Below are 21,952 nucleotides of genomic sequence, written 5' to 3'. Positions count from 1 at the left end.
AGGAAATACAATGTCGTATTAGCGCTTAAAAGCAACGAGAGCGATTGCAAAAATATGTACATGCCAGGACCAATGTCTTAAGCTTCATGCACAGTTTTTTGGGGTTTTTTTTTTGGGGGGGGGGGGGGGGGGTTGTGGAAATCGCGTATGTGTTAAAAATGATAAGTGTTATTTTGCTGTATTAGAAATGAAAGGTGATGGTTGAAACAGAACTATTAATATAAGCGTATTTATTGTATATATGTCATGTGTCCTGTCTTAAAGTTTGTAAATCACACACTATCTATAAAGGTAAAGTGGGTCCGAGAAAAACTAATAAATAGTAGAATTCAAGAGGGTGGTAGTTGAAATTTATAACAGAGCTACATGTATTTAAATGACAAATATTATATACATAAAGCTTATTTTATTGCTTAATTTTCAAGTCTTTTTCCCAAAAACTGGCCGGTAAGTCGAAAAAAAACATTAAAGGGGCGTGGCCACGATTTTGGTCAAAAATTATTTTTTCGATTTTAATGTTTACAATGCTTCAGTAAGGCATTTTTAATAGGCAACTAAAATTTTAGTGTCATTTGTTGAGTTATAAGCGAGTTATAGAGCAATCTAATTAAAATTAGATCCTTCACGCTCTCGTATTTGATATGTAGCGACATATCAAATACGAGAGCGTGAAGGATTTAATTTTAATTGACATATCAAATACGAGAGCGTGAAGGATTTAATTTTAATTAGATTGGTTATAGAGCTTACAATTCCTCGCTATGTAAACAAAGCTTTTGTTTACATTTTGAATGTTGAAGTGAAAATTCCAGTTGTAAACCTAAACTGAATGTGTTAAGCGTTAGGAACTGTTTATTTATGCAGCTTGAAAAAGATTTTTTACTGGTATATTGAACCTATGTAAACAAAAACAGGGCACGAGCCTTGTTTACATGCCGAAGAATTGTGAGCCCTGTACTTTCCTTAAAACTCATCGGCGGGCACCCAAATTTCATTATTAAGTAGATAATATTCCTTGAACATCGCGTGCATGTAACTATAATGATTTGGGATTTTTTGGAAAAGCGAATTCAGCCACTTTCAGCACAGAACCATTACTAGTTCACGATAATGTTGTCCATTCATATATGCTTTATTTGTTATTGGTTGTAGGAGTGGTCCCTGGTGTTTGGACTATTTAGGCACATACATGTAGTTGAGAGTTTGCCAAAATTTTTGCAGGTTACAAGCATCGGTTTTTTACAGTGGGAGGGAGTAAACCTATACCTTAAAAAGCAACCAAAAAAATCAAAATCCGAATCCATTATAAGAGGGGGAGCTCGTCTTGTATTGAATTTTTTTTTTGTCGATATAAATTTTAAAACATGGTAATGTGTAATATTTTAAAACGCCAGCTACCCCCCCCCCCACCCCCTTTATGTGCATGATTATTATTATGTGCATGCATTCCTATAAAGGAAAGTATGACTTTGAAGTGCCATGAATAGTACTTCGCCGTGGTATATGTGAAAGTCACCTTTGAATTTATATACAGTGGAGGAAAGGACAATATTTCTAGAACATGAAGGATCTCTATGACACGGTGTTTGCATGACAAAAACCATGCTGACAATTTTCTCTGCGGCGGAAAAGTATGGCGATTTCAAAATGTCTAAAACCATTTTTCATGGAACCGTGTCTAGAGGCACATCAATTCAGGAAAAGAAAAAAGGCCAGCAGTTTACTGAAAGATGTATGACCAGATTTTATCGAAATGTTTACTCATTGCGCAGGATTGCTGACTTATATGTAGCATATCAATGTATTTGCTCTAAGTTCTGAGAATTGATTATGTTTCTTGTTCTTCCGTCAGAGATCGGAAAAATGCTGCCAATCGAGATTTAGTACTGAGGGGGACTGTCCACTGATTTTATGGAACATAGTTGCAGGTAAAATTTGATCAAAGGAATTTGGCAGTTATGAGAGCATTTACACAGCAGCGTTTTATTGGTGTGGTCTAATACAAAGTACTTAACCCGTACATCAAGTTTTACATGGTTTGTAAATGACCGTTCAGTCAGAATCAAAATAGAAATCAATACAAGACTAATGTGTAGCAGAATGTGTTCATTATGTTTTGGGAATAAAATCTTTCCATAGAACAATAAACGGTATTATATTTCATATCTCCCCGCAATTGTCGACTGGCTTCTCGATAGTAAGATCTGCAATAACATTTCACCTTGTGGGGTCTTAAAAGAGGATAATGATGCCCTGTACACAAGAAATTAATTACTACACTAAAATCTCGTTAGAAAAATAATCAATACTCACGAAAGAAACCGTATGTTGCAGTAAAGTCTTAGTTCAGTAAAAAGAAATAACTTAAAATTCAATATAGATGAATCTAGTCTAAATTGTGGATTCTTTATGACAAAATAAACCTCATGTTGATGACAGTTGATTCGTCAATATTCATTTTAAAAAAGTCATAGTGCGATTAAATAGTTCCTACTCCTAACACTTCCCATCTAATCATAGCGATAGTATCGTAATGTGGCATTCCTTTGGTGATACTTTGGGCCATTCCTCTATCATGTGTAGAGCGAAGATGGGCAAGTTGTGCGTAGACCTGAGCGAAGAAGCGACGGCAAAAGTCCCTTTTCTGCTATCTTTCTTTTTTTTTTTAGCTAGAATAGCTGCAATTTTAGCCCGTTTTCCTTCTATAAATTGTTGATTTAATATTTGATGTAACATTTACTTTTTATTCAAGCGAGAGTCTGGAGAGGTGTGGGCGTTTAGTTTACAGAATCCATATCGTTAGTAACAGACATATTTTGAACCAACCCCTAACTAAAAGGTTATCGGATGAGGCCTTTTTAGCAATTTCAAAAATTTGGACTGGTTCTCCTCTTTCGTATGGATATGGACAAACAGCGTTAAAAATCCAGGATCCGCGCCTAAAATTTATGACTTCGATGATTCTTTTCGACAAATCATCCCATGGTGTAAAAAAAAATAATCTTGTGAGGACAAAAAAGCGTACATAGTATTTAAAATTAACTCCCAAACTTCGAAATGCAGGCATTCATAAAAAATGTTGGTTTAAATAAGCTCGATTTCGCATAGGCATCAGAATCCGGGTTCTTCATTTAGCAATTTATTATTACATGCATTGGTCGGAGGGATTTTTTTTCCATTACAGAGGACATATAAATATGTCAAGTGCTTGTGAGTTTTATTTAAAAAATCCAGTAATACATCTCCCCTCCGACGACATGACTTTAGACATCAACAAGTACAACTTATCTTCAATGATTTTTTATTCTTGGGAGATTAAACGTTAATAATTGCCAGTGTAATATTCGCCAGCTGGTATCTTGCATTGTACATGCAAATGAAAAACTTCATCAGTTACAAGTTAAGAGACTGCTTCAGATTTTGTTGGTTTATTAAAAATTACAAATACTGGTAATCATAGTATACAAAACTAATTTGCTTCTGCATTGTCTTTAGTTCTTAGTTAATGAACTTCCAAATGACAGGCAACTGGAAATGATACAAAAATATGGTTTCTAGATATTTAAACATTCTTCTAATGAATCTCTAAAAATCCATATTTTTTATATATCAGATTTAGATTTATTGTCCATGCAGCAAGTTTTTAATAAGTTTACTTGCTAGTTAAGATAAACAATAACTTAATGAATGCTACAATGTGAGGAAACTGTTCATCACTGATGACATCACTGTAAAATCATCCATCATTAAAATGTGACATCATCATATTGAGATCATCATCTTCCTCTTCCTCTTCTTCTTCCTCTTCTTCAAATTCTTCATCCTCTTGGTTGTTTTTTACATGGAGATCCAAGGGTACCAACTCCACTCTCCTTTCAACAACTTCTTGTGAGGATGATGGCTTCAAATTGAAATAGAAGTAAATACAGTCAATGTTAAATACTTATGTCTAATTACTGTTGATAAGGACTCTAACAAACTACACATGTATAATGTGTCCAGTATCTGTACCTGACTGTCCGATTGTTGTTCTTCTGTCCCTACATCAGTGTCCTCCATTGTGTTCACTGGAAGTCCCTCCTTGTGTAGCATACTCAGCAGGGCCAGCTCTTCTACCTTAAGACGATTCAGCTGATCACTCAGTTTACTGGCAATATTCATCAGGCTTTTCTCTTCATCCTTCAGTCGCTTTAATTCCTTTAATTCAGTCATCTTTGTTTAACTTCTCTGCAAATTTTACTTCTCTAAAAACTAAATGTACAGAGAAAGTGTGCATTTATTCTACAGTAAAACTTGGTTATAGCAAAGTCCCAGGAACTAGTGGATTTACTTCGCTATATCCATAATTGGCTAGTTTCCTAAAGTCTATTATTCAACATGGGTTTCGCTATGCATACATCAAGGACTATCTAAGAAAATACATCTCTCTTGTTTACCAAAAGCAATGATGAATCTAATTAAAAACCCATTTGAATGATTGCTCCTATATTATGCCAATATAATTTTATTATACCAACATCAAATACCTTTTATTTTATTTCATAGATTGTTTAAAAATAATTTAGGTTTTGAAAACTTGTACAGGTACAATTCTTTTAAATAGATCCTAAGCTCAAAATATAAGTGGAAATGAACATGTTAAGAGAATGTTTTAAATGTAACTGTCTTTAAATAGCCACTATCAGCTCAGAAGATCTATTATCAATTTTAAAATAGCATATATTTCAACATAAGCGACTTCAATTAATATTGCAAAGAACATAAGGAGATGAGAGCGGAGATTAAGTTTTACTTCACGTCAATAACATATCGTGTAAGCTGTTTATAAAAGTGAGATGATCAGGTACATGTACTATACAACTTTTTACTTTGAGTTGCTTCTTTACAAAATCAGAGCTTCCAAATAAGAATTCTAATATAGTTTTCTTATCTTTGGTGAGGCTTATCCAATTTTGAGAAACAAGATCAATAAGCAATATACACGATACAAGTGTTATTTAGTCATCCCACACAGTGTGAAGTATTACACAAAGAGACATGTATTTGTCAGTGAAATATATTGCAAGAAGATCTTTTTCAAAATTCATTTTTCTCAGCTGAAAAACTTGCAGTTGTTGTAGACTGGTGGGTGGGTACTTAAATTGATTGAAACACAAATATTAACTTACTGATATGTTTGAAACACTTCAAATGCAGGATTCAGTATTCTTTGTGTTTGAGGTCTGGAATCTGGATAGAGATTACATCATTGAGACGGAGCACAGCGTGGGGAATTTTTCCCATTGGAGTCAGAAGATCTTTGACTTGTACGTGTTGAACATCAATGTCTATGTGTCCCAAGATACACTGGACATTAGTCTTCTCCTGCATACAAATGTTGGCCGATTGTCCTGTGATGGCTGCACACATACGAAGAAACCGCTCGCGTAGAACCGTCCGCTGTTCCTGCTTTACAGTGTCAGCTTCCATGAAATATCTGTTTCCTGAAAACAAAAAAAATAATTAAAAAATGTTTATTTTAATACTGATTTGGTTTTCTTTGATCATCAAACATTTTTGAGAAATCATAAATTTACAACTGCAAGAAAAATAAACCTTTTGTAAGAAAGAGTCAACCAAAAGATTGCAACAATATTTACATCAATATCCATGAATGATTTCTCTTCAAAAACAGGCAACAAGAGATACAATGATAACAAAGCACTGTAAATATTACAACCAATGTCTCCTCTAAAACAGGTTTACAAAATTTACATACTCTTGAATCAGTAGCTTTGTCTCTTCTATTACGTACAGGATTACAAAGGTTACAGAGCTGTTTCAGAAGATCAAGACATGCATGGGTACTGTACTGATAGGGTCATATTCAAAAAGTGTTTTACGGTACAAAGTGATTATTGTACAACCTCCTGATGCCCCCCGACAGCCCTTGATTGGTCGATAAATTAAAAGTGAAATGCCTGCAAATGCCTGTCAGGAAACCATGCCTGCCAAAAAATATATTTGCCTCTATAGGTTACCTCAATTCGTAATACATTATTTTAACTGTTCAATTACTTTTTTTTTTCAACCCCAAAAAAATCACAGTATAAATTAATATCTGAAATTTATCACATTAAAATTATGTTAGAAAATTTGATACGTTTGTTAATCTTCCAGGAACTTTTACATTGTGAGGTACAATCATATAACACCTGTGGAAAATCTTCTTTATGCTTACAGTTAACCATTAGGGGATCATATTTTTCTATTATTTGAGAACACTCATCAAAAAAAGCATTATAGAAATAAATATTGGACTTTATTTTTCATTTCTACACACGATTCGCAAGAGAGTGTGTCAGCAAGAGTGTGCTCCAAAAAGAGATGACTCTTACGCCTGCCAAAAAATTCTATGCATCTACTATTTAACCTCATAAAACTAAATACATAGTCACTGAAATGAATACATTTGTATATCATTTTTAGAGTGCGCAGCTCACTGGTGCACAGCTTGCAAGTGAAAAGCAAGCTCTACAGGCAAGGTATGTGGCAGTGTGAAGAGTAAATTCTAACCAAATGCATAGATAAAGATAATTAATGACTAGGTAAATATACTGCTGACACAATCTTCCCGCAACACCCAACCTCTAACCTTGGTCCTTGGCACACTTTCATTCAAAATACAATCGAGTGACGTCACAATGGTTTGCACACTGATTAGTCAGATTTTCCAGGCATCAGTAAATTTCAACTCACAATGCAATGCCAAGTTTGAATCAAAGTAAAACTTTTGAGAACCAGAAAAAATGTATAACCTCAAGAACATCATGCTATTTAGGTAAATAAATCAACATACTTCTCGTAATTTTAATCCTCCAGGAAGTGTTTAAAAAGCTAGATAACCGACGTGAACTCTGATATCATTAGCACTTTGAATCAGGGGAAATAACTCTAACTGTAATGACTGTAAATTGAACAACAAAAATCTGCCAGTCTCAAAATCTTGCAAAAGCTAACCAATGAGGACATTTCTTCAGAGATAGGAAACAACTGTAACTTGCACTCTTCTGAATGAATGTTCACATCTATATAATATATTATGAGAGGACTCCAGTGATTTCTGCATATTTCGGTAATTTGTGACTCTTGATTCTCAGAAAAGTCTTACCAGACACCACTGTAACACCTTAAATGCCAAAGTGAACTGACAATATTTTTTTTTACAAATGGAAAAACTCTGAGACAAAATTGAACGTTGTGTTATTTTTATTAAATTTTTATAAATTTTTATTATTCAACGACATTGTAAAGCTGATTAAGGTATACTTTCCAATCTTTCTGTGACCCCCGTACCGCAACCCTGACATGTACATATAACTCTGCTTTAAAAGTGACACGTACGTTAATAAAAGTATTGAAACAAAGAAGGTAAAGATTGTAAGAGGTTGAAGATATGCAGAACTTGAAAACCGTTGCTTCATACATTCATCCAAGTTTACTGTTTTACATCATTGATCAAAAGGAATAGTTTTTGCAATTATTATCAAATTGTATTAGGTAAATGTTTAAACTTACACTCGTATTCATTCGTTTGAACCAGTCTCTCGGAGTAAATTTTACGTTCAGTAGTCGTGCACTTGTTCTACTTTCGTTTTCACAACCACGGTGCGTCGATTTACCCAAAAGAAACTTAAAGATACCTAATTAACCTTGAAGTTATCTAAAATTATAAAAAGACCCAAAGTAACGATAAAATACTTAAAAACTTTACTTTATCATTTCATTTATTAAATTTAAGGAAATTTTAAGAGTTTTGTAATGAAAGAAACGGTAAATGAATGATGATAATTTCGAATCGGGCTCGATATGAGTGTTACCTAATAGTCTAGCCGGAAGTTCGTAAGATCGGTGGCAACCCCAAACAGAAGTCAGAGTTCAGTTTGAATAAAATGAAAGATCGATAATTTTATTGTCTGTAAGAGCTTAAAAAATGGCAACAAACTCCACGATGACTGAAATGTCTACTTCTGAGAGCGAGGACACACTCGTCGGGCTAGACGACTCTGAGATGGCCCTGGGAGGAATTTCAATGTTATTGAATAACGGGTTTGAAGAAGCGAGACTTTTATTCGAAAAATACAAGTATGTTGCTTGAGGCAGTGTTTTAATTGGATGAAAATAGACACTCTGTAGGAACATTATTTTATATTGGATTTTATTGCGTAATTTGTATTTATTAATTTATTGAATGACATGTCACATGTTCTATATTTTATATATTTGTACAGTAAGTGTAATTTAATAGAACATGCAATTGATATACAGATTAGAAAATTATTGACATGTAAACTTGTTAAACTACTAACACTGATCTATCAGCAGTTTTTAAGTATGATGTTAAAAAAAGATAAGTTGCAAGTATTTTGTTAGTGCTAAAAAACAGATATATTCACATAATTAAAAGCAGTTGGATTAACAGTTTTTTTTTCAATAATTTATTCCAAATTATGGCCCGATGATACTTGAATTAATTCTTTTTTTAAAAATGAGAACAGTGGCAAATCAATCAATATTTATATGAATATCAATATCCTCTAAAAATGTGTCTGAATCTGCTAAATATGTATGTCCTAATTAAGCTGAGACTAGGAAAAAAAGGTTATTTGAATTTTGCAACTCATTTTTGATATCATAAAATGTCATGGAATATGTAATCTTTCCATTATTATCATGATGAACATGACAATAAATTGGATCATCTAAGCTCAATTTAACAATTTCTGCTTATTTTATATACAGGAATGACAGTTTCTTGATGAATGCAGGTCACAGTTTTGTGTTCTTTATGGTAAGTATAGTAAAGAACTGACATTCCTATTGTGCGGTCATTTAAATGTAAAAATTTTAAAATTACAAAAATTTTATTTGAGAGTGCAGAAGATGGATGAAGTAAGACCGCAGAATATTAACTGGCAATATAAAGCTTACGTCGATTTCACCTGATACAGTGAAAACAAATGAAATGGGCAGGGACAAATTGCCACTGACATCTGAGAAAATTACGTCAATTTCACCTGATACAGTCAAAACAAATGAAATGGGCAGGGACAAATTGCCGCTGACATCTGAGAAAACATTGTATTGAAACTGTATTTAAAAAAAGTGTATTTTCAATCCGCCTCAGCATTTCTAACTTACTATATAAGTTAAAGCAATTGAAAAACATTTTATTTAGTATCAGCAAAGCGATTGAAAAACATTTTATTTCATCAATACATGGAAGTATATAATATGAGAAGATCTCAATTCGGGAGAGATTATACGCAAGGTAAAGCTTTAATTGTCAAATGACTTCAGAGAATTATTTAACTTATATAGCAAGTTTTTTCAGATGTCCGCATCAATTTATCCCCGCCCATTTCAAATGTTTTGATTGTAACAGGTGAAATTGACATAAGCTGTATATTTCCAATCTTGCCAGTTAATGTTCTGCAGCCTTTATATAATTTTTTGTAATCTGAAGGAGGACTAATAAACAAGTATGTGAGAGACAATGCCATGCCCTATGCATCATAACAAACACTTAGTGTAGCTTCTTGCATGTAAAATGAAATACACACTTGACATTTTGATTACATTAATATAAAACTTGTGATTCTTTGTAGCAAGCATTGATGTCCTTTGAAGATGAAAAATTAGAGGAAGCCATGAAAGTGTTGCAAGAGACAGAAAAATTGAGTGACACAGATGCTGGAGTGTTAAAGTCTATAAAGAATAGATTTAAATCCAAGAAAAAAAGAGAGGTTATTTGATTTTCTCACACTTACTAATTATGATTCTCTTTGCTAACTACAGACAGCTGTCATTAAATAAAAAAGTTTATCGTTTTGTTCCTAATAATTAAATTATCAATTTTCCTAGAAATAACTTGCTTTAACAATTTCACATATCTTTCTTAGGGGGGACAAATCAGCATTGATGAAAAGATTCAAAGACAGGTGATAGCGGCTGATTCATTACTATATCAGGCGATACTAGTGTTCACCAATCAAGACATTCCTAGCTACATCAAGGGTGGTTGGTATCTCCGCAAAGCTTGGAAAATCTATGAAAAATTGTATAAAGATGTCATGCAGCTTCAAATGAAAAATGCCAAGTTACGGCAGTCAGAAAATGGACCAGTGGACGGCAATGACAACGAAATGCCTCAAGAGCTTCTTGACCGGCTTCAGGGAGCAGTTAGTTTTGGATATGGAACCTTTCAGATTTGTATATCCATGGTTCCCCCTAAGATTCTGAAGCTGATAGAGCTGTTTGGGTTCGAGGGCGATCGGGATGCAGGGTTGGCAGCATTAGATTACTCTAGTCACAGTAAGGACATGAAAGCCCCTCTTGCCACATTAGGACTGTTGTGGTACCATACAATATTGAGACCTTTCTTTGCATTGGATGGAGCCAATGATTATAGTGCTGGTAAATGTGAAAGTTATTAAAATACATGAAGAAAAGATAATTCATAGCAAAGATGATTTTTTTACATAATATTTACAACAAGTTTAGTGTTTGAAGTATATAAATTAAATTAAGCATAAAAATGATAGCTTTATTTCTTGACCTTAAAATAATTTACAGTGACTTTATTATTGCTTCATTTCCATTGCTTTTCAAGGAACTATATCTAGCTATTTCACAGTAATATTAATTTCTTTATCAAATCTGCCATGAGCAGTTTTAATGAAGGGCACTAACTTTGTTGTAGGTACTACTGATGCAGAGAGGATAATTGAGGAGAAGGAGGCGGAGTTCCAACAGTCACCTTTATTCCTGTTCTTCCGAGGAAGGATCCACAGACTAAGAGTAAGATTATTGTAACCTTCTTAATCCATGTTTTAAATGATATAGATTATTGTTACATGTACCTTCTTAATCCGCATTTCGAATGATATTGCAAGACTAAATACATGTGGGGGGATAGTAAAAATTTAATGAAGTTATATATGTTAGGAATTTTACATGGTGATTCCGATTTTGCATTTGAGATTCATTATTCCACAATGAGAAAAAAACCTACCAGTGTATACCAGATGTGTACATATACACATTTGAATGTATATAAAAATTATAAGTTATCGGTATGTAAACTTTTAAAGGTTTTGTTCTAGAATTATTGCATTACTACATGTACCTGTACACATAAAACAAAAGAGTCCGTCATTTTAAAGCTGAAGTGTTTATTCTGTTACGGATTATTTTGTATGAACAGAAACAAACTGACAAATCTTTGGAGTTCTACCAGAAAGCATTAGAGGCAGCAAAGGGGCAGCGAGAAGTGGAACTCATGTGCCAATATGAACTCGGTAATGTACCGTACCGAAGTAAAAGTCAGTGCATTTTTGTACTGTTTAATTACATAGAAGGCTTATGAAAATATATCATTAAGCTTTGGAAGGCAAAAACTAAATTAAATTTTTAAATGGCGGTAGACTGTTAGATTAGGTAACATTTATTGGTAACAGGTAGATACAGGTAGAACTGATTGCTCTTTTATTACTTGTTTACTGTAAATAAGTTCTTTTGGTACATATATATAGTTGTCATGCAGTCAAGTAGTTCCTGAGTAATGAGGGCCACCCTGAATGTGTATGTACAGTCAAACTTCGTTATCTCAAACTAGATGGGGCTGTAGTAAAACTTCCAGATATCCAAATATTCAAGGGTAAAATACTATAAAAATAGGTGGTTGGGACTTAAATATCACCTCGACATATCCATTGTATTCGAGATATCAGTTTTCAAGATGTCAAAGTTTTCAACCAATTGATAAACTGAGCCTGTAGATTTCACTTCTGTCAGTTTCAACAGAACTAATAATTAGGGCCCCGCAAGGATTTGCGGGTGCCCTATAGTAATCACTCTGTCCGTCCGTCCTTCTGTCCGTCCGTCTGTCACTCTTCCGTCCACAAATTTCCTGTTTTTTTCTAATAACTTTTTTTATGGTTGCCCAATCAAGTTCAAATTTGGTATGGTAGTTCAGTAGGCAGAAATACATATTTTGATGCTAAGTTTGGTTCTCTATGTCTTCTGGTTTGGAGCTGGGGTGGTGGGGTAGATTCCTAACTATGCATAAGAAGAATGGGCAAAGAGAGATAACTGCTGAGAATGAATGGGCAAAGAGAGATAACTGCTGAGAATGTTACCATTGTATACATGGAAGGCTGTGCAATATTTGTCCTTTGGGATTAATTAACTTTCCACAGGAAGAAAATCTTAAGCTTTATCTTTATCTGTCACATTGAGATTAATTACTGCACTGCCTGTGTCTGCAAATGAACTTTGTTTTGAAGTTAAGGTCAATTTTCAATTATGTGTAGTATTGTGTACATTCTTCGAAATATGGATTTAAAATATAATATTCATATTTTATTTTGGTTAAAATACCATACACAATGATTTATGATAATTTATTGAATAGAGGCAAAGCCTAGGTATCATTGCATTGGTATCAATTCTTTGTTTTTTTAACAAATTTTATTTCATCCCATGTTAACCCACTTTATCCCGTGGATATGACTCATTGCATATTTGTTTGATATCCCACAGGTGTGACTTTACAATGGGATTTGCGTAGGCATAATGAAGTAAAATAATGTAGAGTTTTATAAACAGTGTAAACATTGATTGCGGTGTATAAAACATGGGATAAATAGAATCTCATATGATTTGTAGTATAGTGTGATTTTTATCCAACTTGTGTGTTTTATCCCCTCACTAAGGCTCAAGAAAAAAACACTTTAATTGTTGGATGAAAATCATATACAACTACAAATCACGAGATCCTATATATTCCAGTTCTTTACATCTTCTGCCGGGCATTTATTTTTCATCATTGTTAATATAAAGAGGATGGAATTCAAAGTTTTTTTCACTTCTCTATATTAATTGTCACAGCGGGGCCCTTCCTGACTGGTCAGTTTTCTAGTTACAATCCATTTCTGTAAGAAATAGAGGGATTGAATCTTACTTAGTGGATGTAAATATATGTGGATACATGCAATGAACAACTGTAAATCAATGAAAAGGGGTTCTATGTTGTGTACATTGTATATAAATTTTTATATCTTCTTTTTGTAATAGGCTGGGTCAATCTGATGAAGCTACAATGGAGAGAAAGTTTACAGGCTTTCACCAGGTAAGATCCACACACTTGCGGCAGGTGTTAACGACCAATAACTGTCACAGTTATGTAACACTTGGTATACTTCTTATCATTGATTCTCTTTTATCCCTTGTATTACAGGTTGAAAGAAGAAACCAAATGGTCCAAGTGTTACTATACTTATCTTATGGGAGGTGTGTAAACTGATACCTGTACATATTTCCTCTTAACTCTGCTGATGATGTTCTTTGACAAACTGCTATGTGTAGCTTTAAAATACCAGTACCTATTTTGAAAAGAAACTTTTAAAAACTCAAGTATTTTACAACATGTACAGTGTATATTGTTAGTTTTTTTTTCAAAGAAATTAAACAATGATATTTTAGCATGATGGAAATATCTAAATGATAAAATCCTGAACATCCAATGCACACCTTATATTCTGAGGGATGGCATGCTCAAATTCAAATATTTTATTGGTTATGATTGTACATGGATATAGACAAATAATTTTTAGATAGTATCACATGTACCAGGTACCCCAAACACTTTTCACATGTTTCATAATAACATATGAGCATAAGTAAGACCACATGTAGCTGTGACAAATAAAGAGAAAACATAAATATTCAATGGAAATAAGTACAATTTTAAGTTTCAAATTCGACTTAAATAGAAGCAAGTAACCTGAATAATGTATATTTTACTTAAATTTTTACATGTTAAGTTGAGTTTTCTTATTCTTTGTAAACAGTGTCCCTTGGAGCCCTGGGAGACGTGAAAGGGGGCTATGAGATTTTGAAGGAAGTGCCCGGACTGCTGAAGAAGAAAAATAATCAAATCGAGGCTTATGTGTCTAGAAGGGTAAGTTCTTAAGAATAAATGGCTTATAACACTTATAGTTTTGTCAATAGAAGTATTTGATAATAGCAAAGTATTTCCTATTATTCAATGCTACTGCAGTTTTTAATTTTGAAGATATGTTCAAGTACAGGTATATGAAATATAATCTTTATGGAAAACCTTTAATTCTTTTCATGTTTTAAGTTATCTAAATGGGCAAGGACCATCTATACAATCTAATCAAGTAATATTTTTTAATCCTGCTTTGTATGACTGTATTTTGAAACAAATTAAGATTAGTTTAAATTTGGAACAAAGATGGATTTATTTCATCTTTCCTTAAAAAAATGTCTTTTTGAAAGTAAAACATCTCACAATTGAGAAAAAAGACATAGTGGTAAAGATAAAGCATTCTGACAGTAACGGTATATGTTCCTTCCAATTTGAACTGTTTCTTGTCCAACAGGCAGAGAAGATGAAGAAGGCTGCCCCCAGTCAGGAGTACTGTCGCCTGCTGTGTTTGGAGCTTATCTTTCTATGGCACGCCCTACCCACCTGTACTGCTGAGGAGCTGCAGCCTTACCTTACAGGTAAATGGCTAGATCACAACTTCATCTTTATACTGTCATATACTGTAAAACAACTTTTATTTGTTTGCCAAAAATTTTGCGAGGTTCACGAGAGCCTCATCTTCAGCCTCATCTTCGCAATCATTTCTCGCTGCGAGCCAATTATTGTCATATGGTTGTTGTAATAAAACTGATGTTGATACGGCTTGCTAATGATTTGCTTTGAACCAGTTTATGTCTGTTGAATAGAGAAATTAAGTTGTTGCAAATAAAAGTTGGTTTACAGTAAGCAAGATATAAACAAGGAACACAAATCATCTTATAGCCATACAGAGTATGGTACCTCACCAGTAAAAAGTTAACATGCAAATCAAATCTCATAGATGAAAAGTTAACATGCAAATTAGATCAGCTTTACACTGTCATATATCTCACAATTAAAAAGGAAAATCTTAAAAATCATAATACATGTATATCCATCTTTAAAAAGTCACATCTCGCAACTTATAAAACTCATCCTACAGTCACATTTCACAGGTGAAGTTGAAAGACATAAAATCTATCTACAGCCATACCAAACTGTTAACTTACACAAAATCATCTTTATACTATGCTGTCACATCTCGCATTTGGAAGGAAACTTATTGACCTAGCCTTTAGTCAAATCTCACTGGTACATGCAAACTGAAAATCTTCATAGTACCCACTTGCAGTCATATTTTGCAAGAAAACATTAAGTCACCAGACCGTCTAATTTATTGTATCTTATAAGAAGTCAACTCGGAAAATATCCCACAAAAATAAAGTTAACTCACAGAATTCTCCTACAGCCATATCTGAAAGACAGAAAACTTACAATATAAATCTACAATTATATATGGCAGGTGAACAATGAACTTACAGAATCATCCAAATAGCCATATTACACATGAAAAAACTTAGTGATCAGTCTTTCAGTTATATTTAACAATGAACTGAAAAATGACATATAGATTCCCACAGCCATATCTCCAAGATGAACAGTAAAAAACACTATGTGCGGAATAAAGTGTTTTTATGCCCCAAATCTCAAAGTTATGAATAGAGCTTTATAAATTTGCTAAAAGATAGGTTATTATATATCTAGTTCAGGTTTATGAAGATATATTGTCTTATTGAAGTCATAAAAGAAATATGATACGTCAATAATGAGCTTATTTCACGAAAAGTATGTATTTTAGCCAAAAATAACGGATTTCCTATCAGTTTTTTGAAAAGGATACATCAAGTGCATGCTTGCTCCAACACCATTCTTTGATATGTTATGCCAAAAAATATGAACAATAACATATGTAAAAATGGTTTGGAGCAACATTGCGCTCTTTACCTCCTACTCTTGAATATGAAGAAAAGCTGAGGAAATTTCCCTGTTTTGAGAAAATGCGGGAAATGGCCCATTTACCTGATGTCATAGAAGCACAAGGAATGATCGATTTTAAAAACCTTTTAGATTTCTGTAACTAGCATATTCAGTTTTATGTTTTATCAAAATATCTATGATATGATGTTTTTCTCAAATTTATAAAACACAAGGGCAGAAATTAGACCTTATTTCATATAGTTCTTTGCTAGACTAAATTAAAGATTTAATAGAAAAGGATTTGTCTTATTCTGCCATCTTATTTTTGGTAGAAAAAGGTAGGAAAAATTTAAATTTAGAATAAGAAGTATTTTATTCATAATACACTGATATACATTTATTATATATATGCATATGTATATACATGTATATGCATAAGTACATGCATGCACATGTGTATACAGTGAATATAAATTAAAAAGCTTGCAAAGTAGCCTATATTTGCTCTTTCCATTGGAAGAAAAATTTAACTTTGAATTCAGCTTGCTGTTTTATTGTTTTCAGTTTGTGACATGCAGACAGATCCCAAAGTCTTTCATATCAAATGCCTGATAGAGGGAGCAGTGTATAAAGAGCTTGGAGAACTAGAGATGGCAGTACAGGTAGGTGTCTGAACCCTGTCGCTGAGGGCCTTACCTGTCTCCTGTACAGCTCAAACTTTCTGTACTTCCTTTTGATATATTCTTTATGAAAATATTGAAATACCTGTACACAATTTTTGATTTTAACATGTGTATTACCCACTCTATTCTTCTCATTGCTGGTGTCAACACTACATAATACAATCACAATGATCTTTTTACCTCTAGCAGACGTATTTTTAGATTTCATTGCTTTCTAAATAGGAGGGTTTTTTAATACCACATAAACTGTAGACTCCTAGTTTTCGCCAGTACTTAATTCTGCAATTCCACCTTTTGGCATCAAATTGCAAGAATATCAAATCATGAGTGCCAAATTTTTATCATAGTTTCTTTTATTTGTTATCATCTGATGTGTCTAAAAAATAAAGGTGAGACGTGCTTTTCACGATTTAACGCGGATATTAATTCCTCACCTTTAATTAGGAATCTACAGAAGAGGTGTAATAGATCATGAAATTTTGCTGCAATGTAGCATACTTTCTTAAGCTAGGTCATTTTTGTGATGTGTGTTGTTTTTTATGGGAAGACGGGTGATAAGTTCTTGGCTTGTGGCCCTATGCTTTTCAAGCACACTTGTAACTTCGACGTAAACAAACTCTCGTGCCTTGCTGGATGTACCTGTGTTTTTGCTACTAAATTGTAGAAGAAGTGTTGTTTTAAAAAATATATCAAAAGGATTTTTGCAGAAGTTTATTTTGAATTTATAACTTGTATCTAAAGATGCGCATTTATGGTAGGGAACAGAGTTTTTCAGTTTGCTGTGTAAAATTATCTTTGATAACTTTGCATGTTGGCATGAAATCCTTTTTTAGCATCTTTGACATTTGGCTGTAGAGTTGCATTGCTAAATTCATGTTAATAGCCATCTTTCTGATGGAAATATTGCTATATTTTATTCTTCAGTTTCTAGAGGAAGCTATTGCACGGCAACAAGGAATGAAAGAGGACCACCATGTCTCAGCTTTTGCCAGCTTTGAGCTTGCTTCCATTTACATGAGAAAACCAGAGGTATTTATTTCTACCTATGGTACTGCAAATTTCTAATTGAACATGAGGAATTAATATCTGCATTAAATGGTGAGAAGAAGTTTAATCCAAAGTTTGTGCTCATGATTTCATATTCCCACTATTTTATTCAAAATAACAGACTCGCAGAATTCAGTGCTTGCATAAAATAAGGAATTTACATTTATAAAAAAAAGAAGACGTGATTATTTTTATCCAAATCTTGATACTGAATGTAGTTCAACATTTTTGAACATATTGCAGTGTATACTGTATACAATGTATTCTTTTAAAAAAAGACATTGCTTTACATCTATTAAATTGAAATTTTCAGACTGCTGGAAAAGCAAAGCAACTGCTTCAACAGATAAAAGTAAGTAATATTTTGACATAAAATAATTTAAGTGTTTTTAGAGTCTTATCCAATTGATTAATTTCAATTCAGTCATATTTAAAGCTGAACACCGCTCATAAAGAGGCACTGTCACACAGCTATATAAACACATCGATTTTGTCACACCCCGATTGCACACCTGAAACTTGTAGCCGACATGTAGTATTCCTTAATTTTTATGCATTTATATCATGTTTTATGTAAATTTTCTGTTCGTAAATAGTGCATTAACCTGTATATTTGATGTTAGTATTCTCCTGACTTAGAAATAGTGCGTAAACCATTGTCAATTTCATTGTGAGAGAGTAAGATGTACCTGTACATCCACACAGGCAAGACCTCTACAGCAAAATACTTCTGCTGAAAGGTCCACAGCTTATTTGAGTAGTGAACAGCTTTAAGCAAGCAGTTTTTCTAAGCCTTTATATATAAAGAAAAAAATTATTTTTCTTGCAGGACAATTACAAGGACTATGATTTTGAGAACAGACTGACAGTGAGAGTAAACAATGCCCTGAAAGCATTAAAACTCAAAGTTGGATGAGTTGGTGAAGTGAGGCAGCCAGCTTTTAGAATTCTCCTGGCACCTCATCCCCCTTCCACTCCCATTAGCCACATTTACACAGATCAGGAAATCCAAAGGGAACACCTAATGAATAAAGGGCATTCATCATACCCAGGTGTCTGCATTTTCTGCACCCTCAGATTCAGGAAAGCCAAATACCTTAACCTCATATCGAATGAATACCCTAAAACCTTGAAAATAAGCAGTGGCTTATTTTAAGTTTTGGTAAGAAAATAGAGGCTTATTTTCAAAACTGTCTTATTTTCAAATTATGGCTTATTTTCCAATCAAAAAACCTGTAAGCGATGCAGGCATAATCACAGCTTATTATGAAAACAATATATTATAATCGATCAATTGTAAACTACCGGTGCTTGTTTTTTTCTTCTAGTGCTCATTTGGTCTTTAATTTTTTTTCCCCATGTATTAGAATATTTATCCACCCAGACCATTGTACCTTGTATCAAGCAAGTTCTCTTCAGTTAATTCACCATTACGTAACCAGCCACCTATTGACTTCTCAATTGTCCAATATTTGTTTAACAGTGTCCGGTAAAGCATGCGCCTATCTCCTGTCGGACTTCAGTTTGTTTGATTGCAGGAAGATAAGCAATAATTATGATTTGATTTAAGGTGGAATAACACATCATCACAAAATGGCTGACCGCTGATCGAAACGACATTTCGTTTTATTAAAAGGATTTTATGGACTGAAACATGTAACTTACTCCATAGCCGAGTGGATAAAGTGTCGGACTTGTGATCCGTACATCCCGAGTTTGAATCCCACAGGGGCTTTTGTTGTTGCTTACTGGAATAATTATTTTAGATATTCATTTTTTATCTTCAAACTGCAAATTTTTTGTTTATTTGACATTTGTACAGTTTATTTGTCATTATATCTTTCATTATGAAAAAAATTCCTGTTAATTTGAGTGACTTTTTTCAGGTGTGTTATTCCACCTTAACGTAGCTCGCGGGTTTGCTGACGTCACAATAGGATTCGACGTAAAGAGTTGACCGTCATAGCAAACTCATACATTTCTTTTAGAAATAACAAATGATTTTTAGAAACATAAAATGAAATATTTTAAAAAGCTTAATTGCAGTTTATACAAACATTTATAATTATCAAGTGCTAAAAATTTAAAGATGACATACACTGTCGCATTGAATTTTATAAGGTATGAGTGTGCGTTGGAACTCTTTAATCTAATTTATGTTTAGACAAGTACATTCTAAATAAATTGAACCGTATGCATTAACTTCGCTCGTTTCACAATTATGAATTATGTATTTTCAAATATTGATCTAACTATTAAAATTATTTTGGCTTTAGATATGTATCGTATGCGATTACAAACTTGTTTATATGGCAATACTTGTATGGTAATTATTTTTGCATTGAATGCATGACTGACTCATTGAAAAGAAAAGTAGTCATGTTTCTTCTCTTCACAACCTTACATTAATTCCCTTTATGCATTGCGAAAGCATTCATAATAATGTTAATTAGATTTGCATGTTCTAATATGTGTTAATCAGCTAGTCTGGTCAACCAGTGCATTTTCATATTTGGTTCTCGGACGAAAGAAATTGATGACGTCGGGCTAACGTCATGATAAAAATATAGGATTTTGTGAAATCTTTTAAATCTTTAAAGTTGTTTTACGAAAAATTGGCCGAGAACACATATTGATTTTTTTTAATGAATTCATTCAAAATTATCTCTCCTGTTATTGTGTTGAGTATAATTAAGTTCGTCTAGATCGTTTAAAAGTTTGGAGCATAGTTTTGGAATGCGGTTTTCGACTAAGATATGCATTTTACTATATATTTCATTGAAATGGCGTTGCTTGATTTTATCAGCGACACTGTGTTTGAATCACGATAACATTATAACTATGCAGACGAATCTCAAATAAATTTTAGAAATAAATCTCTGAAACCTATTGATCACGCAGACAAATTTTCAGGGTAGGTTTTCTCGCAAGCAGTAAACCCGCGAGCTACCTTAAGACTTATTTACTTTATGTCCCGTTATGCAGTAATTGATTTGCATACTGATTGACACTGTTAAAAATAGACCGATCATTTGTAGAACTTGATAATGATGATACAATTACAGACAATTCTTCACAATGTGTATTTAATAACAATCAAATAAATGTATTTGGCCTAATTATAAATTAATTTGGTTTAGGTTCACAAAGTTTAACGTTATTACTTCAACGTGATTTTATTACTGTACATTATCAACACATGTACATCAATTGACTTTTAAAAAAGCCTCGATAAGAAATTCTTATATTATGCTTTTTCATGAATGGCTTATTTTCAAAACTGGCTTATTATTAAATCTGGCTAATTTTCAAGGTTTGAGGGTATGTCTTATGATTGATAATAAGTGTTAGGAATTTGTTGATCAACAGTAATGTGATTGTGTATTTTTTCATCAGTGTTTTTATCGATGATACATAAATTGATAAAAAAAAAAAAAATTTAAAACTCCATGACAGTGCTACTTGTATGTAAAAAAAAAAACCACCCTACTTTTCATGTATTGTGGTGTTCTCTTTTATGAGTTTGAAATCATGCATGGTCATTCTTTGTGTGTACCCCCTTTTTGGGGGAGGGGGGGGGTCTTTAGATCACAGATACAATATGTTGTTGAGAGTAGAACCTTGTGTTTGTAGAGTAGATCATGAGTTGTGCCAAACAGAGCTCATATTTAGATAATTTATGATCATTATTAGATAGTTTTGTATTGCATAATATAAAGAAGTTGTGTGGTAACTAATTATTTATTTTTGTAGAATTTATGAACTAACAGATTCATATTTTATGAAATTAAATATTCTAAAATATAATTTTATTGCTTTGTTCCCACAAGGTGTACTAAAATTTTGAACATAGGAACCAGGCCATTATTCCCCAGTAAAAAAAAATCAGAGACAAAAGAATTTAAGAATTATGTTTGCATATTTGAATTTGAAAATTACACTCAAAGTTTATCTTATTTAATGTTTAAAAGCTTAAAATTGATTACAAATAATTTCATACCATGAATATTGCAGATAATTTTTTTTGGCACCAAAGGGCAAATCATCATTTGCACAAAAGTACCTCAAAATCAGAATTGAGTTTTTCCTTTCCTATAAGGAACTATTTATAAAAGAAAATCATTTTTAATTACCGGGTAATAAAGTTTTGATTAAGGATGTCCCAAAAACCAAAGAATCTTATTTGCTGTAGATTGTTAGTGCTTCTGAATGTTGTTTTGATTTAAGACTTTAAAATGTGATGTTATAAAAAGTGAAAATGATTTTTTGTTTTACTCAAGGGAAGAAATGAACTTAAAATTTATGCCTGTATTTTTTAATCGTTTAAAGCAAT

At 32.9% G+C, this 21,952-nt stretch overlaps 2 protein-coding genes and 1 long non-coding RNA gene across 4 annotated transcripts; 1 reads left to right on the top strand and 2 right to left on the bottom strand.

Annotated features, from left to right (window-relative positions):
- Window positions 1-3,412: 3,412 nt before the first annotated feature.
- Window positions 3,413-7,689, bottom strand: LOC105341811 (snRNA-activating protein complex subunit 5). The gene is made up of 4 exons (XM_011448536.4): window positions 7,558-7,689; window positions 5,169-5,483; window positions 4,012-4,251; window positions 3,413-3,901 (listed from the first exon to the last, which is right to left on the bottom strand). The coding sequence occupies exons 3-4, from the start codon at window positions 4,210-4,212 to the stop codon at window positions 3,737-3,739; spliced, it is 366 nt and encodes a 121-aa protein (XP_011446838.3). The 5' UTR covers window positions 4,213-4,251; window positions 5,169-5,483; window positions 7,558-7,689; the 3' UTR covers window positions 3,413-3,736.
- A 172-nt stretch (window positions 7,690-7,861) lies between these two features.
- Window positions 7,862-19,497, top strand: LOC105341810 (tetratricopeptide repeat protein 39C). 2 transcript variants are annotated; one of them, XR_010714255.1, is made up of 15 exons: window positions 7,862-8,124; window positions 8,782-8,830; window positions 9,648-9,785; window positions 9,942-10,455; window positions 10,742-10,839; window positions 11,246-11,339; window positions 13,117-13,171; window positions 13,280-13,332; window positions 13,893-14,002; window positions 14,448-14,571; window positions 16,454-16,551; window positions 17,497-17,601; window positions 17,933-17,971; window positions 18,449-18,781; window positions 19,190-19,497. XR_010714255.1 is itself a non-coding variant. In XM_011448535.4 (14 exons), the coding sequence occupies exons 1-14, from the start codon at window positions 7,973-7,975 to the stop codon at window positions 18,533-18,535; spliced, it is 1,716 nt and encodes a 571-aa protein (XP_011446837.3). In that variant the 5' UTR covers window positions 7,862-7,972; the 3' UTR covers window positions 18,536-19,497. The 2 variants fall into 2 exon arrangements, 1 of the variants encoding a protein (XP_011446837.3); XM_011448535.4 differs by having other exon boundaries at window positions 18,449-19,497.
- LOC136275755 (uncharacterized) lies at window positions 18,954-20,708 on the bottom strand. The gene is made up of 2 exons (XR_010714256.1): window positions 20,570-20,708; window positions 18,954-19,519 (listed from the first exon to the last, which is right to left on the bottom strand). It is a non-coding gene; the product is annotated as an uncharacterized lncRNA (long non-coding RNA).
- Window positions 20,709-21,952: the final 1,244 nt, after the last annotated feature.

This window comes from Magallana gigas, chromosome 5, assembly GCF_963853765.1.
Source record: "Magallana gigas chromosome 5, xbMagGiga1.1, whole genome shotgun sequence".
Classification (NCBI taxonomy): domain Eukaryota; kingdom Metazoa; phylum Mollusca; class Bivalvia; order Ostreida; family Ostreidae; genus Magallana; species Magallana gigas.
The sequence above is the reverse complement of the archived record's forward strand: the minus strand, read 5'-3'. Positions and strand labels throughout refer to the sequence as shown.